The 18,743-nt window shown below is 40.7% G+C and overlaps 1 protein-coding gene across 10 annotated transcripts in view; it reads right to left on the bottom strand.

The window, feature by feature from the left end:
* The window catches only part of LOC128702637 (5-phosphohydroxy-L-lysine phospho-lyase), a 140,176-nt gene that overhangs the window by 73,411 nt on the left and 48,022 nt on the right, over positions 1–18,743 (bottom strand). For all 10 annotated transcript variants that reach the window (XM_070101882.1, XM_070101876.1, XM_070101879.1 and 7 more), the window contains 2 exons: positions 18,017–18,159; positions 10,419–10,558 (listed from right to left, as the gene is read on the bottom strand). In XM_070101882.1, the coding sequence (XP_069957983.1) occupies positions 10,419–10,558; positions 18,017–18,159 (283 nt within the window). The remainder of the gene's footprint in view (positions 1–10,418; positions 10,559–18,016; positions 18,160–18,743) is intronic.

Raw genomic sequence — 18,743 nt, 5'->3', positions numbered from 1 at the left:
CGTTTCACTCAATGTCCAAAAGACAACGCCTCACCCACCATCCATTCCCCAACCTCCTTCCTCCCACAATATGAGGATCCATATTACCTCAGTAGCCTACCTGAACCCTTTTTGTGGCACACACTTCAAGATATGTGCAGTTTAGAGGTTTGAGTCTTCTGCTGAAAGGCATTCACAAGTTATCGAAGAGAAACCAATATTCCCATTTCTTCTAAAAATGGTAAATTGATGCCTAAACAAATTAGACCATTCTAAGTTCAATATCTTTATTTTGGATGCCATATCATCCTGTGGGCGGAAGACAAAAGATCACAGACATTTTTATAAAACTGACAAAATGGTATCTGCCCACCCCTACAATCCCATGTATCCTTCCTTCATTAACAATTAAGGAGCCTTGAAAAACTTAACACGATGGGACGAGGAAGAAAATTCAGACAACCACTTAATGGCACCACTTCCCGTAAATGATAATTTATATTTATTAACACATCGGCCTTCTCCCACCAAGGCAGGGTGGCCCGAAAAAGAAAAACTTCATCCTTCACTCCATCACTGTCCTGCCAGAGGTGCAATTTACACTACAGTTATGAAACAGCAACATTAACACCCCTCCATCAGAGTGCAGACACTGTACTTCCCATCTCCAGGACTCAAGTCCGACCTGCCGGTTTTCCCGACTCCCTTCATAAATGTTACCTTTCTCACACTCCAACAGCACGTCAAGTCCTAAAAAACATTCGTCTCCATTCACTCCTATCTAACACGCTCACACACTCTTGCTGGAAATCCAAGCCCCTCGCACACAGAAATTCCCTTACCCCCTCCCTCTAACCTTTCCTAGGCTAACCCCTACCCTGCCTTCCCTCCACTACAGATTTACACACTCTCGAAGTCGTTCTATTTTGTTCCACCTTCTCTACATATCCGAACCACCTCAACAACCCCTCCCCAGACCTCTGGATAATAGTTTTGGCAATTCCGCACTTCCTCCTAATTTCCAAACTACGAATTCCCTGCATTATATTCACACCACACATTGCCCTCAGGCATGATGTCTCCACCGCCTCCAGCCTTCTTGTTGCAACATTCACCACCCATGTTTCACAACCTGCCACAAGACATTACTAAAGTAACCTTCAGACTACATAACGAGACAGCAGTTAACTTTATAGCAGCTATGAATAACATCGATTGGGAAAATGAGCTCGACACATATACAGATATGAATGAATGTATAAATAATTTTCTAAAAAAAGCCCAAAGCCTCTATAACAAATATTGCCCCCAAAAAACTAAACAGATCACAGCAAAGAGATTGAATAATCCCTGGCTAACACCCAGCATCCTCAAATCCATTAACACTTAGCACAAATATGAAAAACAGTATAGAATGGGTCAAATAACTAGAGAACAGTCTAAACGTTACTCGTCAGCTCTTACCAGCCTGATAAAATCTAAAAAAATTGTATTATGAAAATAGATTACATAACATCAAAGGTGATATGAAAAAAACCTGGAAAACTATCTGAAATTCTTGGTACTAAAAAGTTATCCAAAAGCAAAACAATTACACTAACAAATTCAGATGAACCCCTACTCACACCAACTGAAACAGCAAACAGACTCAATGTTTTCTTCTCCACCATAGGAAAAAATCTAGCGAACAAAATACCAAGCGCAAACACCCGCCCATCAGACTACCTCATAGGTACCTACCCAAATACGCTACTCCTAGCTCCAATCAACCCCATAGAAGTTACGCTCATCATGAACACCCTTAAAAACAAGGCAGGAGACATTAACATCTTGCCTGCTTTTATGTACAAAAAAGCTTCTCAAGTATTGTCACCAATTATTGAAACACTCTTTAACAAATCCATTGAATCGTCTACCTTCCCAACAATCCTCAAATTAGCGAGGGTCACTCCAATCCACAAAGGAGGTGACCAAGCTGACTTGAATAATTATAGACCAATATCTAATTAATCACTGCTCTCTAAAATCTTCGAAAAATTAACTCATAGACGGATCTATTCCTACCTCGTCTCACACAACATATTAAACCCTTGTCAGTTTGAATTCAGGAATAATAAAAGCACAAATGATGCTATCATACACATGCTAGAACTAATACATACCGCACTCGAAAAGAAAAGTCCCGCTGGGCATTTTCATTGATTTACGTAAAGCTTTCGATACAGTAGACCATGAACTGCTGTACTCCAAACTAACGCACTATGGTATCAGAGGCCACTCCCTCAACTACTTAAAATCATACCTTAGTAACAGAACTCAATATGTGTATGCAAATGGTGCAAACTCTTTCCCCAACCAATCACAGTAGGAGTCCCACAAGGAAGTGTCCTTGGACCACTCCTCTTTCTCATCTACATCAATGATCTACCGAATGCATCACAGCTACTCAAACCCATATCTGCAGATGACACTACATACGTCTTTTCCCACCCAGTCATACTAGCAAACACATTCAATGCCGAATTGAAGAAAATAGCTGCCTGGATGATGACTAATAAACTTACCCTGAATACTGATAAAACCTATTTCATTCAGTTTGGAAACAAAGCTGCAAATGATCCAATTAACATAACGCTAAACGGATCATCAGTCACAAGACTTAGAGGGAAAATTCCTAGGTATCCACCTTGACAGTAGCCTTAAGTTCCAGACACATATACAACAGATCACCAAGAAAATCTTCATGACTGTAGGCATACTATCAAAGACAAGGTACTACGTTCCACAATCAGCTCTCCTGGCACTGTACCATTCACTCATATACCCTTATCTTACATATGGAATTTGTGCATGGGGATCAACAACATCCAGGGCCGGATTAAGAAGTCTCCGGGCCCTAGGCTATTCAGATTGGCGGGGCCCCTTTGAGTTACGGGTATGCGAAGCGACCCCTTCCAGCTTGGGGGTGAGGGGGGGGGGGGTCGGTGTGAGCCTGTTTAAGGTCTAATTAAATACATTCTGGCTATTTAGATTAAATTTAATAGGGAAAGTACATCAAGACAACCAAAATCATTTACCAACAGCCATTATAACTATCTTGTTAAATCATGCATTTTAAAGAGAATAAACTCAAGACAGCATAGTATTACTAGATTAGGCTATTAAAGTAGTGACATCATGTACCTATTATATTCAGCATAACCACTACAGCACTATTATTCCCTTTATAAATCACTGACCATTATTGTTATCATTGCATCATGCATAGGACTATCAAATCATATAAACTACAGAAAATAGGAGAGGAATCTCCTATACTCACCCATTAGTGGGAAAACACAGCTGTTCTGATGTAAACAAAGGCGTGTTGAGTGTTGCCATCTATGGTTAGGTTTATTTATTTTTATTTTATTTTATTTCATTATTTATTTTTGTTTTGATTAATTTTTAAAAATCAATTTTACTCTCCGAACACTTGAACTTTTTAGGTAGGGACCCCTTTGCACTTGCACCATGTGCGCAGTCTTGGATGAGCCCCTGAACCCCTTGGACCGCAGGGCCCCCAAATGCACGGGGCCCCCAAATGCGCAGGGCCCTAGGCAAATGCCTAATTTGCCTATGCGGTAATCCGGCCCTGACAACATCCAATCACTTAAGACCTCTAATAACCCAGCAAAAGGCAGCAGTAAGAATGATAAATTCCCACTCCTGCCAGCATACTCCACCAATTTTCAAAAGTCTGAATCTGCTCACCATTAAGAACATCCATTCTTATTCATGTGCCTACTACATACACAGAACAAGACACACAAATATAAACCCTCCACTCAAACTTCTCCTCACCAACCTTAACAGGACACATGACCATAACACAAGACAGATCCCTTTTTGATGTACCTCGTGTCCATATCACACTGTAAAAACTATGCACATAAAGGGCCCCAAAATACGGAATTCATTACCAGAAGATATTAAAGTAACCCGGTCTGAAAATCTATTTAAGACTTCTCAAAAGCTACTTGATCACCCTAGACTAAATGCTAAATATTCATTACACATATACTCACTTATGAACTCCCACATCATAACTTCAACAATTACCTTGAACCTTTTATCCATTGTTGACAGGAATATAATTGAATCATCGTTTTCACAAAAAGAATTTTTGAATATACGAATATATCCGCCGGGTCACCATCTGGAGAAGACCCGGGCCGGAAGTACCGGCAAATCCCTGGAGTTTACCTGGAGAGAGTTCCGGAGATCAACGCCCTCGCGGCCCGGTCTGGAGTTTACCTGGAGAGAGTTCCGGGGGTCAACGCCCCCGCAGCCCGGTCTGTGACCAGGCCTCCTGGTGGATCAGAGCCTGATCAACCAGGCTGTTGCTGCTGGCTGCACGCAAACCAACGTACGAGCCACAGCCCGGCTGATCCGGAACTGACTTTAGGTGCTTGTCCAGTGCCAGCTTGAAGACTGCCAGGGGTCTGTTGGTAATCCCCCTTATGTGTGCTGGGAGGCAGTTGAACAGTCTCGGGCCCCTGACACTTATTGTATGGTCTCTTAACGTGCTAGTGACACCCCTGCTTTTCATTGGGGGGATGGTGCATCGTCTGCCAAGTCTTTTGCTTTCGTAGTGAGTGATTTTCGTATGCAAGTTCGGTACTAGTCCCTCTAGGATTTTCCAGGTGTATATAATCATGTATCTCTCCCTCCTGCGTTCCAGGGAATACAGGTTTAGGAACCTCAAGCGCTCCCAATAATTGAGGTGTTTTATCTCCGTTATGCGCGCCGTGAAAGTTCTCTGTACATTTTCTAGGTCGGCAATTTCACCTGCCTTGAAAGGTGCTGTTAGTGTGCAGCAATATTCCAGCCTAGATAGAACAAGTGACCTGAAGAGTGTCATCATGGGCTTGGCCTCCCTAGTTTTGAAGGTTCTCATTATCCATCCTGTCATTTTTCTAGCAGATGCGATTGAAGGTGAGATCCTCCAACATGATCACTCCCAGGTCTTTGACGTTGGTGTTTCGCTCTATTTTGTGGCCAGAATTTGTTTTGTACTCTGATGAAGATTTAATTTCCTCATGTTTACCATATCTGAGTAATTGAAATTTCTCATCGTTGAACTTCATATTGTTTTCTGCAGCCCACTGAAAGATTTGGTTGATGTCTGCTTGGAGCTTTGCAGTGTCTGCAATGGAAGACACTGTCATGCAGATTCGGGTGTCATCTGCAAAGGAAGACACGGTGCTGTGGCTGACATCCTTGTCTATGTCGGATATAAGGATGAGGAACAAGATGGGAGCGAGTACTGTGCCTTGTGGAACAGAGCTTTTCACCGTAGCTGCCTCGGACTTTACTCTGTTGACGACTACTCTCTGTGTTCTGTTAGTGAGGAAATTATAGATCCATCGACCGACTTTTCCTGTTATTCCTTTAGCACGCATTTTGTGCGCTATTACGCCATGGTCACACTTGTCGAAGGCTTTTGCAAAGTCTGTATATATTACATCTGCATTCTTTTTGTCTTCTAGTGCATTTAGGACCTTGTCGTAGTGGTCCAATAGTTGAGACAGACAGGAGCGACCTGTTCTAAACCCATGTTGCCCTGGGTTGTGTAACTGATGGGTTTCTAGATGGGTGGTGATCTTGCTTCTTAGGACCCTTTCAAAGATTTTTATGATATGGGATGTTAGTGCTATTGGTCTGTAGTTCTTTGCTGTTGCTTTACTGCCCCCTTTGTGGAGTGGGGCTATGTCTGTTGTTTTTAGTAACTGTGGGACGACCCCCGTGTCCATGCTCCCTCTCCATAGGATGGAAAAGGCTCGTGATAGGGGCTTCTTGCAGTTCTTGATGAACACAGAGTTCCATGAGTCTGGCCCTGGGGCAGAGTGCATGGGCATGTCATTTATCGCCTGTTCGAAGTCATTTGGCGTCAGGATAACATCGGATAGGCTTGTGTTAATCAAATTTTGTGGCTCTCTCATAAAAAATTCATTTTGATCTTCGACTCTCAGTCTGGTTAGCGGCTTGCTAAAAACTGAGTCATATTGGGACTTGAGTAGCTCACTCATTTCCTTGCTGTCATCTGTGTAGGACCCATCTTGTTTAAGTAGGGGCCCAATACTGGACGTTGTTCTCGATTTTGATTTGGCATAGGAGAAGAAATACTTTGGGTTTCTTTCGATTTCATTTATGGCTTTTAGTTCTTCCCGCGATTCCTGACTCCTAAAGGATTCTTTTAGCTTAAGTTCGATGCTTGCTATTTCTCTGACCAGTGTCTCCCTACGCATTTCAGATATATTGACCTCTTTTAGCCGCTCTGTTATTCTTTTCCGTCGCCTGTAAAGGGAGCGCCTGTCTCTTTCTGTTTTACATCTACTCCTCCTTTTTCTTAGAGGAATAAGCCTTGTGCATACATCGAGTGCCACCGAGTTAATCTGTTCTAGGCATAAGTTGGGGTCTGTGTTGCTTAGTATATCTTCCCAGCTTATATCGGTTAGGACTTGGTTTACTTGGTCCCACTATGTTTTTGTTATTGAAGTTGAATTTGGTGAATGCTCCCTCGTGACTAATCTCATTATGTCGGTCTGGGGCTCCGCGCATACATGACTGAACCTCAATTATGTTGTGATCTGAGTATATTATTTTTGATATGGTGATATTTCTTATCAGATCATTGTTAGTGAACCAGGCCTCCTGGTGGATCAGCGCCTGATCAACCAGGCTGTTACTGCTGGCTGCACGCAAACCAACGTACGAGCCACAGGTACAGACTTTAGGTGTTTGTCCAGTGCCAACTTGAAGACTGCCAGGGGTCTGTTGATAATCCCCCTTATGTATGCTGGGAGGCAGATGAACAGTCTCGGGCCCCTGACACTTATTGTATGGTCTCTTAACGTGCTAGTGACACCCCTGCTTTTCATTGGGAGGATGTTGCATCGTCTGCCAAGTCTTTTGCTTTCGTAGTGAGTGATTTTCGTGTGCAAGTTCGGTACTAGTCCCTCTAGGATTTTCCAGGTGTATATAATCATGTATCTCTCCCGCCTGCATTCCAGGGAATACAGGTTCAGGAACCTCAAGCGCTCCCAGTAATTGAGGTGTTTTATCTCCGTTATGCGCGCCGTGAAGGTTCTCTGTACATTTTCTAGGTCAGCAATTTCACCTGCCTTGAAAGGTGCTGTTAGTGTGCAGCAATATTCCAGCCTAGATAGAACAAGTGATCTGGAGAGTGTCATCATGGGCTTGGCATCCCTAGTTTTGAAGGTTCTCATTATCCATCCTGTCATTTTTCTAGCAGCTGCGATTGATACAATGTTATGGTCCTTGAAGGCGAGATCCTCCGATATGATCACTCCCAGGTCTTTGACGTTGGTGTTTCACTCTATTTTGTGGCCAGTATTTGTTTTGTACTCTGATGAAGATTTAATTTCCTCGTGTTTACCATATCTGAGTAATTGAAATTTCTCATCGTTGAACTTCATATTGTTTTCTGCAGCCCACTGAAAGATTTGGTTGATGTCCGCCTGGAGCCTTGCAGTGTCTGCAATGGAAGACACTGTCATGCAGATTCGGGTGTCATTTGCAAAGGAAGACACGGTGCTGTGGCTAACATCCTTGTCTATGTCAGATATGAGGATGAGGAACAAGATGGGAACGAGTACTGTGCCTTGTGGAACAGAGCATTTCACAGTAGCTGCCTTGGACTTTACTCTGTTGACTACTACTCTTTGTGTTCTGTTTGTGAGGAAATTATAGATCCATCGACCAACTTTTCCTGTTATTCTTTTAGCACGCATTTTGTGCGCTATTACGCCATGGTCACACTTGTCGAAGGCTTTTGCAAAGTCTGTATATATTACATCTGCATTCTTTTTGTCTTCTAGTGCATCTAGGACCTTGTCGTAGTGATCCAATAGTCGAGACAGACAGGAGCGACCTGTTCTAAGCCCATGTTGCCCTGGGTTGTGTAATTGATGGGTTTCTAGATGGGTGGTGATCTTGCTTCTTAGGACCCTTTCAAAGATTTTTATGATATGGGATGTTAGTGCTATCGGTCTGTAGTTTTTTTGCTATTGCTTTACTGCCCCCTTTGTGGAGTGGGGCTATGTCTGTTGCTTTTAGTAACTGTGGGACGACCCCTGTGTCCATGCTCCCTCTCCCTAGGATGGTAAAAGCTCGTGATAGGGGCTTCTTGCAGTTCTTTATGAACACGGAGTTGATTGAACGAATATATCTTTTGTCTTGTACAAATTATTCACTTATAATTAATAATCTATTGTACAACTATGAAATAATTACTATCCTACTGTACAACTATGATACAATCCTTAGTGTTAAGTAGTCTGTAACCCAATAATGTTAAGTCGAACCATAATGCCTAGGCATAACAGAGGCTCTCTTTGCATTGCAACCCACTATTGTAAATACAAAATCTCAATGTACTATTTGCAAAGGCATAAAATAAATAAATAAACCCATATAAGAGCGTTGGTATAACTATACTCTCATACATTCCACTCTTTGCTTTCATGGACAAAGTTCTTTGTCTCCACAGACTCCAAAGTGCACCACTCACCTTTTTTCCTCTCATCAATTCTATGATTCACCTTATCTTTCATAGACCCATCTGCTGACACGTCCACTCCTAAATATCTGAATACATTCACCTCCTCCATACTCTCTCTCCCTTCAGTCTGATATCTAATCTTTCGTCACCTATTTTTTTTTATCCTCATCACCTTAGTCTTTCCTACATTCATTTTTAATTTTCTTCTCTTACATACCCTACCAAACTCATCAACCTCCGCAACTTCTCTTCAGAATCTCCCAAAAGCACAGTGTCATCAGCAAAGAGCAACTGTGATAACTCCCACTTTATGTTAGATTCCTTATCTTTTAACCCCACACCTCTTGCCAATACCCGAGCATTCACTTCTTTTACAACCCCATTTATAAATATACTGAATAACAATGGTGACATCACACACCCTTGTCTAAGGCCTACTTTTACTGGGAAATCTCCCTCTCTCCTACATACTCTAACCTGAGCCTCACTACTCTAGTAAAAACTCTACTGTTTTCAGTAACCTACCTCCTGTTCCATACATTTACAACATCTGCCACATTGCCCCCTTATCCACCCTGTCATATACCTTTTCCAAATCCATAAATGCGACAAAACCTCTTTACTCTTATCTAAATACTGTTCAACTATATGTTTCACTGTAAACACTTGGTCTACACGCCCCATACCTTCCCTAAAGCCTCCTTGTTCATCTGCTAACCTACTCTCTGTCTTAGTCTTCATTCTTTCAATACTAACTACCAGGTATACTCAACAGACTTATTCCCCTATAATTTTTTGCACTCTTTTGTCCCCTTTGCCTTTATACAAAGGAACTATGAATGCTCTCTGCCAATCCCTAGGTACCTTACCCTCTTCTATACATTTATTAAATAAAAGCACCAACCACTCCAAAACTAACATTTCTATCTTTATCCCATCAATCCCAGCTGCCTTACCCACTTTCATTCTACCCACTGCCTCACGAACTTCCCCCACACTCACAACTGGCTCTTCCTCACTCATACAAGATGTTATTCCTCTTTGCCCTATACACGAAATCACAGCTTCCCTACCTTCATCAACATTTAACAATTCCTCAAAATATTCCCATCTTCCCGATACCTCTAAATAATAAATTACTATTAAATAAAAACAAATTAATAAGTAATTAATAAACAATGGTCAGTATAACAGTTATTTAATACAGGGAAATCACTTTAAGGCACCACTTCCCGGAAGTAAATAATCTGAGTAACGGTTATTTAATATGTGGACTGAAGAAAAACAAAACACCAGGGTTTTCAGTTGTGTGAGAGCAGGTAGGTGGAACTTAACAGTTGTGTGGCTTGAAAGCTTAAGAAGTGAGGCTAACTCAATAACCTCTATCTTTTTAAGAGTGCATCTACTGCTGCAAGTTACCTTGCAGTTGTCACCAAGAGGGATGCCTGGACACTGATAGTTTAACCCCGATAAAAAAATGGATCAAACCTGATTACCTCCAAATTACCCTCGCCATGCACCACACCTACGGATTTAACGTTTCCCCATGAATATGATACTGTTCTAGAATAATAATTCACAAGGCAAATAGTGCACAATATTCTGAAGGTAGTGAGAATTACTTATTCACGGGAGAGCTCTAAACCCGTAGGGATTATATAGAATATGAGGAATTGAAGGTAACCTGGTTTGATCAGAGGGCAGGCTAGCTTCTATTTCTCTAATCATGAGTCCTTTTCCAGCATCACGGCGCCCTCCCCCAGAAGTTTAGGTGCATAACATACATTACAGTGCATCCATCTTCTCCTAAACATCGCATATTCAAGTTTGGAAATAAAGCTGTTACATTTTAAATAATGAAAATTAGACCAACCTTTCTTCCACCGTCTCGGGCTTTGTTAATTACATCTTTGGCATCAGCAACGTATTTTTCAACAGCTAAGGGATCGTCACTCTGGTATGGTCCTCGGTAAAGATCAGGCATAGTCACACTATGAACCCAATCTTCTTTTGCTGTCACGAATTAAAGAATTTCATTCATTAATTATTTTTTTTATTTAGAAATTTTAGCATACATACAGAGGTACAAAAAAAATACAGGTAAGAGCAGCATGCCAAAGCCACTTATATGCATAGCATTACGGGCTGGCTTAAAAATTAACTTAAGATTAACTAAGCAATGATGAAATCAGTGATAAGACATTATTGTAAACAGATAACTATAAAGCACAAATGAGTATTACAAAGACAGGTCATATGGTTGCATGCATTGCTGTACATTCAGTAGAATGGAGTATTCTGTTAGGTAGTGTATTTAAAAAAATAAAGTTACATTGGGTCCTAGGTTTAACATTTATGTGATATAATTGTGAGTAACATTTTGGATTTACAATTTATAAGGTTCAGTTATTCAGTATTTATTTGGTTTTGAGTGAGTAAGTGAACTTTGAGAAGAGACTTGAATTTATAAACAGGTAGTGTATCTTTTATATTTACAGGTAATGAATTCCAGATTTTAGGGCCTTTTATGTGCATTGAGTTTTTGCATAGCGTGAGATGGACACGAGGAACATCAAAGAGTGATCTGTGCCTTGTGTTATGGTCATGTGTTCTGTTGAGGTTGGCAAGGAGATGTTTGAGGGGAGGGTTAATATCAGAGTTAAGTGTTCTATGTATGTAATAGGTGCAATAATAAGTATGGATGTTTTGTATGGTGAGTAGGTTGAGTGTTTTGAATATTGGTGGAGTGTGTTGCCTGTAGTGAGAATTTGTTATTCTAACTGCAGCCTTTTGTTGGGTAATTAGTGGTCTGAGATGGTTAATTGTTGTTGAGCCCCATGCACAAATTCCATAGGTGAGATAGGGGTAAATAAGAGTGATAAAGGGCCAGGAGGGCTGACTGTGGAACATAGTACCGTATCTTCGATAGTATGCCTACAGTCTTGGAAATTTTCTTAGAAATTTGTTGTATATGTGTATGAAATTTGAGTCTATTATCGAGGTGGATTCCTAAGAATTTTCCCTCTGTTAGCTTTGTGATAGGTGATCCGTTTATCGTTATGTTAAGAGGTACATCTGTAGCTCTGTTACCAAACTGAATGAAGTAGGTTTTGTCAATGTTTAGTGTAAGTTTGTTAGTCCTCATCCAGGTAGATATTTTCTGTAATTCGGTGTTTACAGTATTGGCTAACGTGACTGGGCTCGGGTGAGAGAAGACGTATGTAGTGTCATCTGCAAAAAGTGTGGGTTTGAGTAATTGCGAAGCATTTGGTAGGTCATTTATGTATAGGAGAAAGAAGAAGGCCAAGGACACTTCCCTGTGGGACACCAACTGTAATTGGTTGTGCGGAAGAGCTTGCCCCATTTGCGTACACATATTGGCTTCTGTTGCTGAGGTAAGACTTGAGGTAGTTGAGGGAGTGCCCTCTAATACCATAGTGTGACAATTTTACGTGGAGCAAGTCATGGTCAACTGTATCAAAAGCTTTACGTAAGTCAATGAAGATCCCCAGTGGGACTTTTTTTTCTCTATTGCAGTGTATATATGTTCTAGCATGTGTATAATAGCATCATTAGTATTTTTATTAGGCCTGAATCCAAATTGGCAGGGGTTGAGAATGTTTTGGGAGATGAGGTAGGAGTAGAATCGTTTATGAATTAATTTTTCGAAGATTTTTGAGAGAGGGTGTAAATTGGATATTGGCTTATAGTTATTCAACTCTGTTTGGTCTCCTCCTTTATGGATCGGGGTGACCCTTGCTATTTTGAGAACTGTAGGGAAGGTGGAGGATTCAATGGATTTGTTAAAGAGTGTTGCAATGATTGGTGATAGTACTTGTGACGCTTTTTTGTATATAAAGGGTGGTAAGGTATTTAAATCTCCTGCCTTGTTTTTCAGTGCGTTGATAATAAGGGAGACTTCGTATGGGTTAGTCGGAGCTAGGAACTGTGTTCGGGTAGTTGCCAGTGAGGTAGTCATTTGGTGGGGTATCTGAGCTTGGGATTTTATTGGCAAGGTTTTGACCTATAGTGGAGAAGAAATCATTGAGTCTGTTTGCTATTTCTGTTGGTGGGAGTTGGGGTTCATCTGATTTTGCTAATTTTATTTCGCTATGTCGTGATATCTTTTTTGTTCCCAGAATTTCTGATAGGGTCTTCCAGGTCTTTTTTATATCACCTCCTAAGTTGGATAATCTGTTCTCATAATACAATTTTTTTGCCCTTCTCATCAGGCTGGTTAGGATTGACGAGTAACGTTTTGTTTGGTCTCTGGTTATGTGACCCATTCTGTACTGTTTTTCATATCGGTGTTTTGTATTTATGGATTTGAGAATGCTGGGTGTTAGCCAGGGACTGTTCAGACTCTTAGCTGTCATCTGTTTAGTTTTTTTAGGGCAGTGCTTGTTATAAAGGTATTGGGTCTTTTTTTAGAAAATTATTAAAACATTCGTCAATATCTGTATAGATTTCTAGCTCAGTGTGCCAGTCAATGTTTGTTACTGCTGTTGTGAAGTTATTAATGGCTGCCTCAATGTGAAGTCTGAAGGTGACTTTAGTAGTGTCTTGGGGTATTTTACCAAGAGTTATTATGAGGAAAGTAGGGTAGTGGTCTGTGGTATTATCTGTAATTATGCCTGATTTTAAAGGGGATATGGTGTTGGTCCAGATGTGATCTAGTAGGGAAACACTAGTCTCTAACTCTTGTAGGTTTTGTTACTGCTGGTAGCAACATGCAGTTACTCATTGTGTTTGTGAATTCAGTAACGTGTGGGTCCTGGTCTTGCAGGAGATTTATATTGAAGTCACCTGAGAGTAGTAAGTGATCTTTGTTCATGCGTGCATCAGTTATCATACTTCCTAGGTTTTGACTAAATTGGCTAATGTTTGATTGTGGAACTCTGTAGATGTTTATCACTGTGAGAGGTTTTTGTAGGTATTTGGATTTGAATTTAGCTATTATATATTCCCCATGTTCATCCCTTGTGCAAGTATTAGTGATACATTCTAGTTGGTCTGAGTAGTATATAGCAGTGCCACCCCCTTGTTGGTCTGGCCTACAGTTGTGTATGGCTGTGTAACCAGGAATGGCATAGACATCTGTAGTATCAGGCTTTAGCCATGTTTCAGTTAGTGTAATGATGGACATATTGGCATGTAAGGAATTTAGTAATGCTAGGAGGTCATCATAATGATTGCTTAAAGATCTGATATTGTAGTTAAAGATATAAGAATAGAATACATGACACTTGCCTTTATTGAAGATCTGGTGATGACTGATGGGATGGGAGGAGGGGAGAGTGTGGAAGTTATTGTTTAGAAGGGGAATCCCCTTCAATTAGGACTTGAGGTAGCAAGTCCTTTTCCAGGGTTACTTCCCTTCTTTTAATGCCACTAGGACCAGCTTGAGAGTCACTGGACCTCTGTTGCACAACAAATCTGTCCATAGAGCTCTGTACCTCCCGTTGCTTTAAGACTTTCCTAAAACGGGCCATAACATTGTCATTGTACAGGTTGCCAACACGGCTTGCAGTAGCCGTGTCAGGGTGATTTTCATCCGTAAAGGTTTGCAGTTCAACCCACTTTGCACACATTTCCTTAATCTCTTTTTTCAATTCCATACTAATTCTCACCCTTTTTACCACAAGGATGGCACTAGAAGCTTTCTTGGGGTTCATGGTGACTTATTTTGCAGTTACAAGCACTAAAAACACTGGGATAATGTGAAATGTACTGAATGTATGCGTAGATGCGACCGCACTGGCTGGCTTGTAAACACTGCAGCTGAGACCACAAGTAGGACACGTCCCGGACGAATCACATAAGGAGTTTTTTTATCGCGAGGCGAGGCAAAATTTGGCGTTCAAACGCTTCACATGGCGGATATAATGTAACGCGATGCGTTCATAAGGCGAGGGTCCATTGTGTATATATCTCCATGCAGAAGTGGAACAGAATTCTTCCTCCGTAAGCTATGCATGTCGTAAGAGGCGACTAAAATGCCGGGAGCAAGGGGCTAGTAACCCCTTCTGTATATATTACTAAATTTAAAAGGCGAAACTTTCGTTTTTCCTTTTGGGTCATCCCACCTCGGTGGGATACGGCTGGTACGTTGAAAGAAGAAAGAATATATATAGTGTGCAGAATACGTAAAACTGGTCAATTAGCAAGAACTCATTTAAAATGAAGTCCTATCTAAAATTTTCTCTTATACGTTTAATGTATATATTTTTCATTTATGTTAATGTAAAAATTAATAATTTTGTACCAAAAGAACCTTAAGAAACTTATCGAACCATATTATAATAAACTATTTAATTTAGCCGAATCCAATTAAATATACTTTAGATATGTTAACAATAATTTATTAACAAACAATGAAATTATTTTTTCTGTTAGGCTGAGAATGACTTTTGCGAAATTATTGCATACACAAATTTTCACTTGCCTTGCTCCGCAAGAAGAGCGTTGTCATTTAACCCAAAATCGCAAGTTTTACATATTCGTCACGACATATATATATATATATATATATATATATATATATATATATATATATATATATATATATATATATATATATATATATATATATATATATATATATATTATATATTATATAATGGGGTCCACCTCTGGTGTAAATTGTGGGACCCATAGCCTCGGAGAAGTGGATAAAAAGGCTTCAAGGAAGAATATTTGGATTTCTTCCTGAAGCCGTTTGAATGTTCCACTTCCCCTACCACCCCATCTTTTCATTTTTTTTTTTTACCAATAGGAACATTTTTATATTATATGATACAAAAGATTTAAGAGATACATTATTGATATAAAGGTGGCATATCCGGTACATGTTGTTACGTGTGTATCACCGATTATAAGGCGAAAATCTCATCCAGCTCCTCAGAGCTGGGGCGTGTGCCCAAAATACAGCAGGCATTACCCCTTTGAACAGCCGCACTGAGCCGTTGGAACAGAAAACTAGCTGCCCTGGGATCCCTAGTTACCCTGATGAGTCTTTTTCCCAGCTCCTTAAGGAATTTAGATGCATTCTTTCCCCGTGAGCCAAGGGTCTCTGAGCCTATGGGAACAAACATATAATGATGGGCAAGTTCTCCATATTTTCTAGACTTTTGGGACTCCCTGAAGCTGGCAGCTGCCCCTCCTTCCTCCCTGGTGTATTGGAGAGAGGTATCAGCCAAGGTAGATGCACATGTATAGTCCTACACCACCTGCTTCCCATCTGTCCAGGCTTGAAGGGTGATACCATCTGGACGCTTCTGGCTGCCATCAGATCTGCATAGCTGGGGTGGCTCCCTTACTGCTGGCCATCCAGCTGTTGTGAGGCTCCTCTTGATAATGTTATTACCCTCATGTCTTGCAATCTTTCCCTCGGATTTACGGCACACAAGACCATGGTACCCGAATCAGTCTGCTGCTTCACTGCCACAAATACACCCGTGTTCGGCGAGAATAGGGGCGGCAAGTCGAAGGGAAACACCGATGCGATGCGGATGGTTTGTGGGTCGAGGCGTGGGCCAAGGCTGGAATTGGGAACAGCCAACAGAAAGTCCCCTGCATGAGGGGCTCTCACTGCCAGGAGGCGGGCTCTATCCTTCCCTGACACACACTGAAGCATTGTTGAGGCTATATTTTCCACTATTGGACCATCCCAGTGCGATTGTTTGTAGTTGTTGGGGGGAGCAGGTCTGGTTTCGGAGCCTGTTAGATTATCCCAGATCATTGCTCCGTCAATGAACTTTTGGTCCTGGATTCCAATCTTGTCCTTAAGATGTTCAGGTTGAATCGCTGCTACAAGCCCTCTGGATGCAATACATATGAGGACAGAAAAGCAGGTAGTGCAATCTGTGATGACTTGCAGACACCAATGCCTCCTAGTCTGACTGGAAGTGTAGCTTGGTTCCACTGCCCGTCTTCTAGAGTAAGGTTAAGCACTTTCGTAAAAATCAGCCTCAGGATACTGTCATATTCGTGCAGTATAGGGTTATCATATGAAGGTGCACATCTTAGGAAATATGTCAACCTGGGCAGATTCAAACACTTTGTGAGAAGGTACAAGGCATCGTGGGTGTCCAGATTGCCTATTCGTTGTTCCATTCTCCTTAACTCTTCCAATTTCTTCCTGAGAATTGTGTCAATGGCATTGCTTCCCCGAGGTGCTCCTAGCAAGACATTATTTGTGGGGGCAATGACTGCTGCTCCTGGTAGTTTTGATCTCACTTCATTTATCACTTGTTGACTGACTGAGATGATTTCACACACACACACACACACACACACACACACACACACACTCATTGTATATATTTATGCAAAACAACCACTGTGAAAGAATAGAGAAGTTCCAAGTGCTACATTGGACAAATAATTTTTTAAATTTCTTGGGTAGAATAGTTTGTTGGTGGGCTGTATGAAGGACCTGTCTAGTTCGGCCAGCGGGCCTGCTGTCTCGCGTCAGGTGTTTCGTTGTTGTGGGATCTGATAGTGAGGTGTGGGCTACCCCTTTATATACCTTCCTTTGATGCTTTACTTTCATTGTTCCTTAATAATGTGAGTAGTCACGAAAGCGCTTGGAACTTCTCTATTCTTTCACAGTGGTTTTGCATATTCTGAAGTCACCTGTTTACTGTGATCTTATTGCATATATATGGTTGGTAGACAGCAACCGCCCAGGGAGGTACTACCGTCCTGCCAAGCGAGTGTAAAACGGAAGCCTGTAATTGTTTTACACCATGGTAGGATTGCTGGTGTCTTTTTTTTGTCTCATACACATGCAAGATTTCAGGTACATCTTGCTACTTCTGCTTAGGTCACACTACACATACATGTACAAGCATATATATACACACCCCTCTGGGTTTTCTTCTATTTTTTTCTAGTTCTTAATCTTGTTTATTTCCTCTTATCTCTATGGGGAAGTGGAACAGAATTCTTCCTCCGTAAGCCATGCGTGTTGTAAGAGGCAACTAAAGTGCCGGGAGCAAGGGAATAGTAACCCTTTCTCCTGTATAAATTACTAAATATGAAAAGAGAAACTTTTTATTTTCTTTTTTGGGCCACCCTGCCTCGGTGGGATACGGCCGGTTTGTTGAAAGAATATATATATATATATATATATATATATATATATATATATATATATATATATATATATATATATAAAATATATTTATAAATATATTATATATATAATCAAAATAATTCAAGCACAGGTGGGTGTGTGTGTGTGTGTGTGTGTGTGTGTGTGTGTGTGTATATATATCTCGTTTTATATACACATACGTACACTTAAAGGTCATGTCCCTCGGTGCATAGTTTCTTAAACCCTTTTTCTTTTTGATAAATTTAACATCAATGATCTGAAACTAATTAAAGCTTTAATTACATATGTTATTTACATGTAAAATAGAAACTTAAAACTTTGCTCTCTCAGAGAAGAGAAAAAAAACTTACATATATTATTAGATTTGTAGATTTTAGGAGACAGTTGGTGGACAGAATCAAGCGCCCCATGGAAAGCGTTGTCCACTACTATAACAGCTGTCCCACACGTGTACAGTCGTGATAGTTGTAAAGCAAGATCAACTGCCTCGGACCTGAGAATGTGAAAATGCAAGGCAAGAATATATATACCATCAATGATAGTAGAATATTCGTTCCCTTCCCAACAGTTAACTTGCATATTAAAAAAAATTAAGTTTTGCACCTGAGCAATATTACAAGGGGATTTCCATATCATGGCAAAAGGGTTCTTGATCTAAGGAATTTGACCATTTACCTTTTCCTCAAATCAACTATTACTCCCAAACCTCCCCTATTCTCTTAATTTCATTAGTGGGGGAAGATATTTTCCTCTGAAAAACAGATCCTAGAAAGAAGAAAAAGTAAACCATAGGACTTGTGTGGTGGTTGTGTCACTGCACCTAATGAAAATTGGGTCCTTTTAGGGCATGTCAGGTGACCCTTCAGCGAAACATTAGGCTGCTATCTACCAGGATCTTTGACTGCGGAAGTACTACCTGAGGATGTCTGCTCATCCAGGGGTGGCAAATTAAATTTTACGACTCATGACTCTTTCCTGTTCGCCCTGATTATTAGGTGAAACATAATTGCACAGTTCTTGCTCTTGTTTAAACAGGCAATTTTGCTAAGCCTTGCTCAGTCAATACTAGAAGCACCA

The sequence above is a fragment of the Cherax quadricarinatus genome, chromosome 79, assembly GCF_038502225.1.
Source record: "Cherax quadricarinatus isolate ZL_2023a chromosome 79, ASM3850222v1, whole genome shotgun sequence".
In the NCBI taxonomy this organism is placed as follows: domain Eukaryota; kingdom Metazoa; phylum Arthropoda; class Malacostraca; order Decapoda; family Parastacidae; genus Cherax; species Cherax quadricarinatus.
This window is presented reverse-complemented; position numbering and strand designations above follow the sequence as displayed.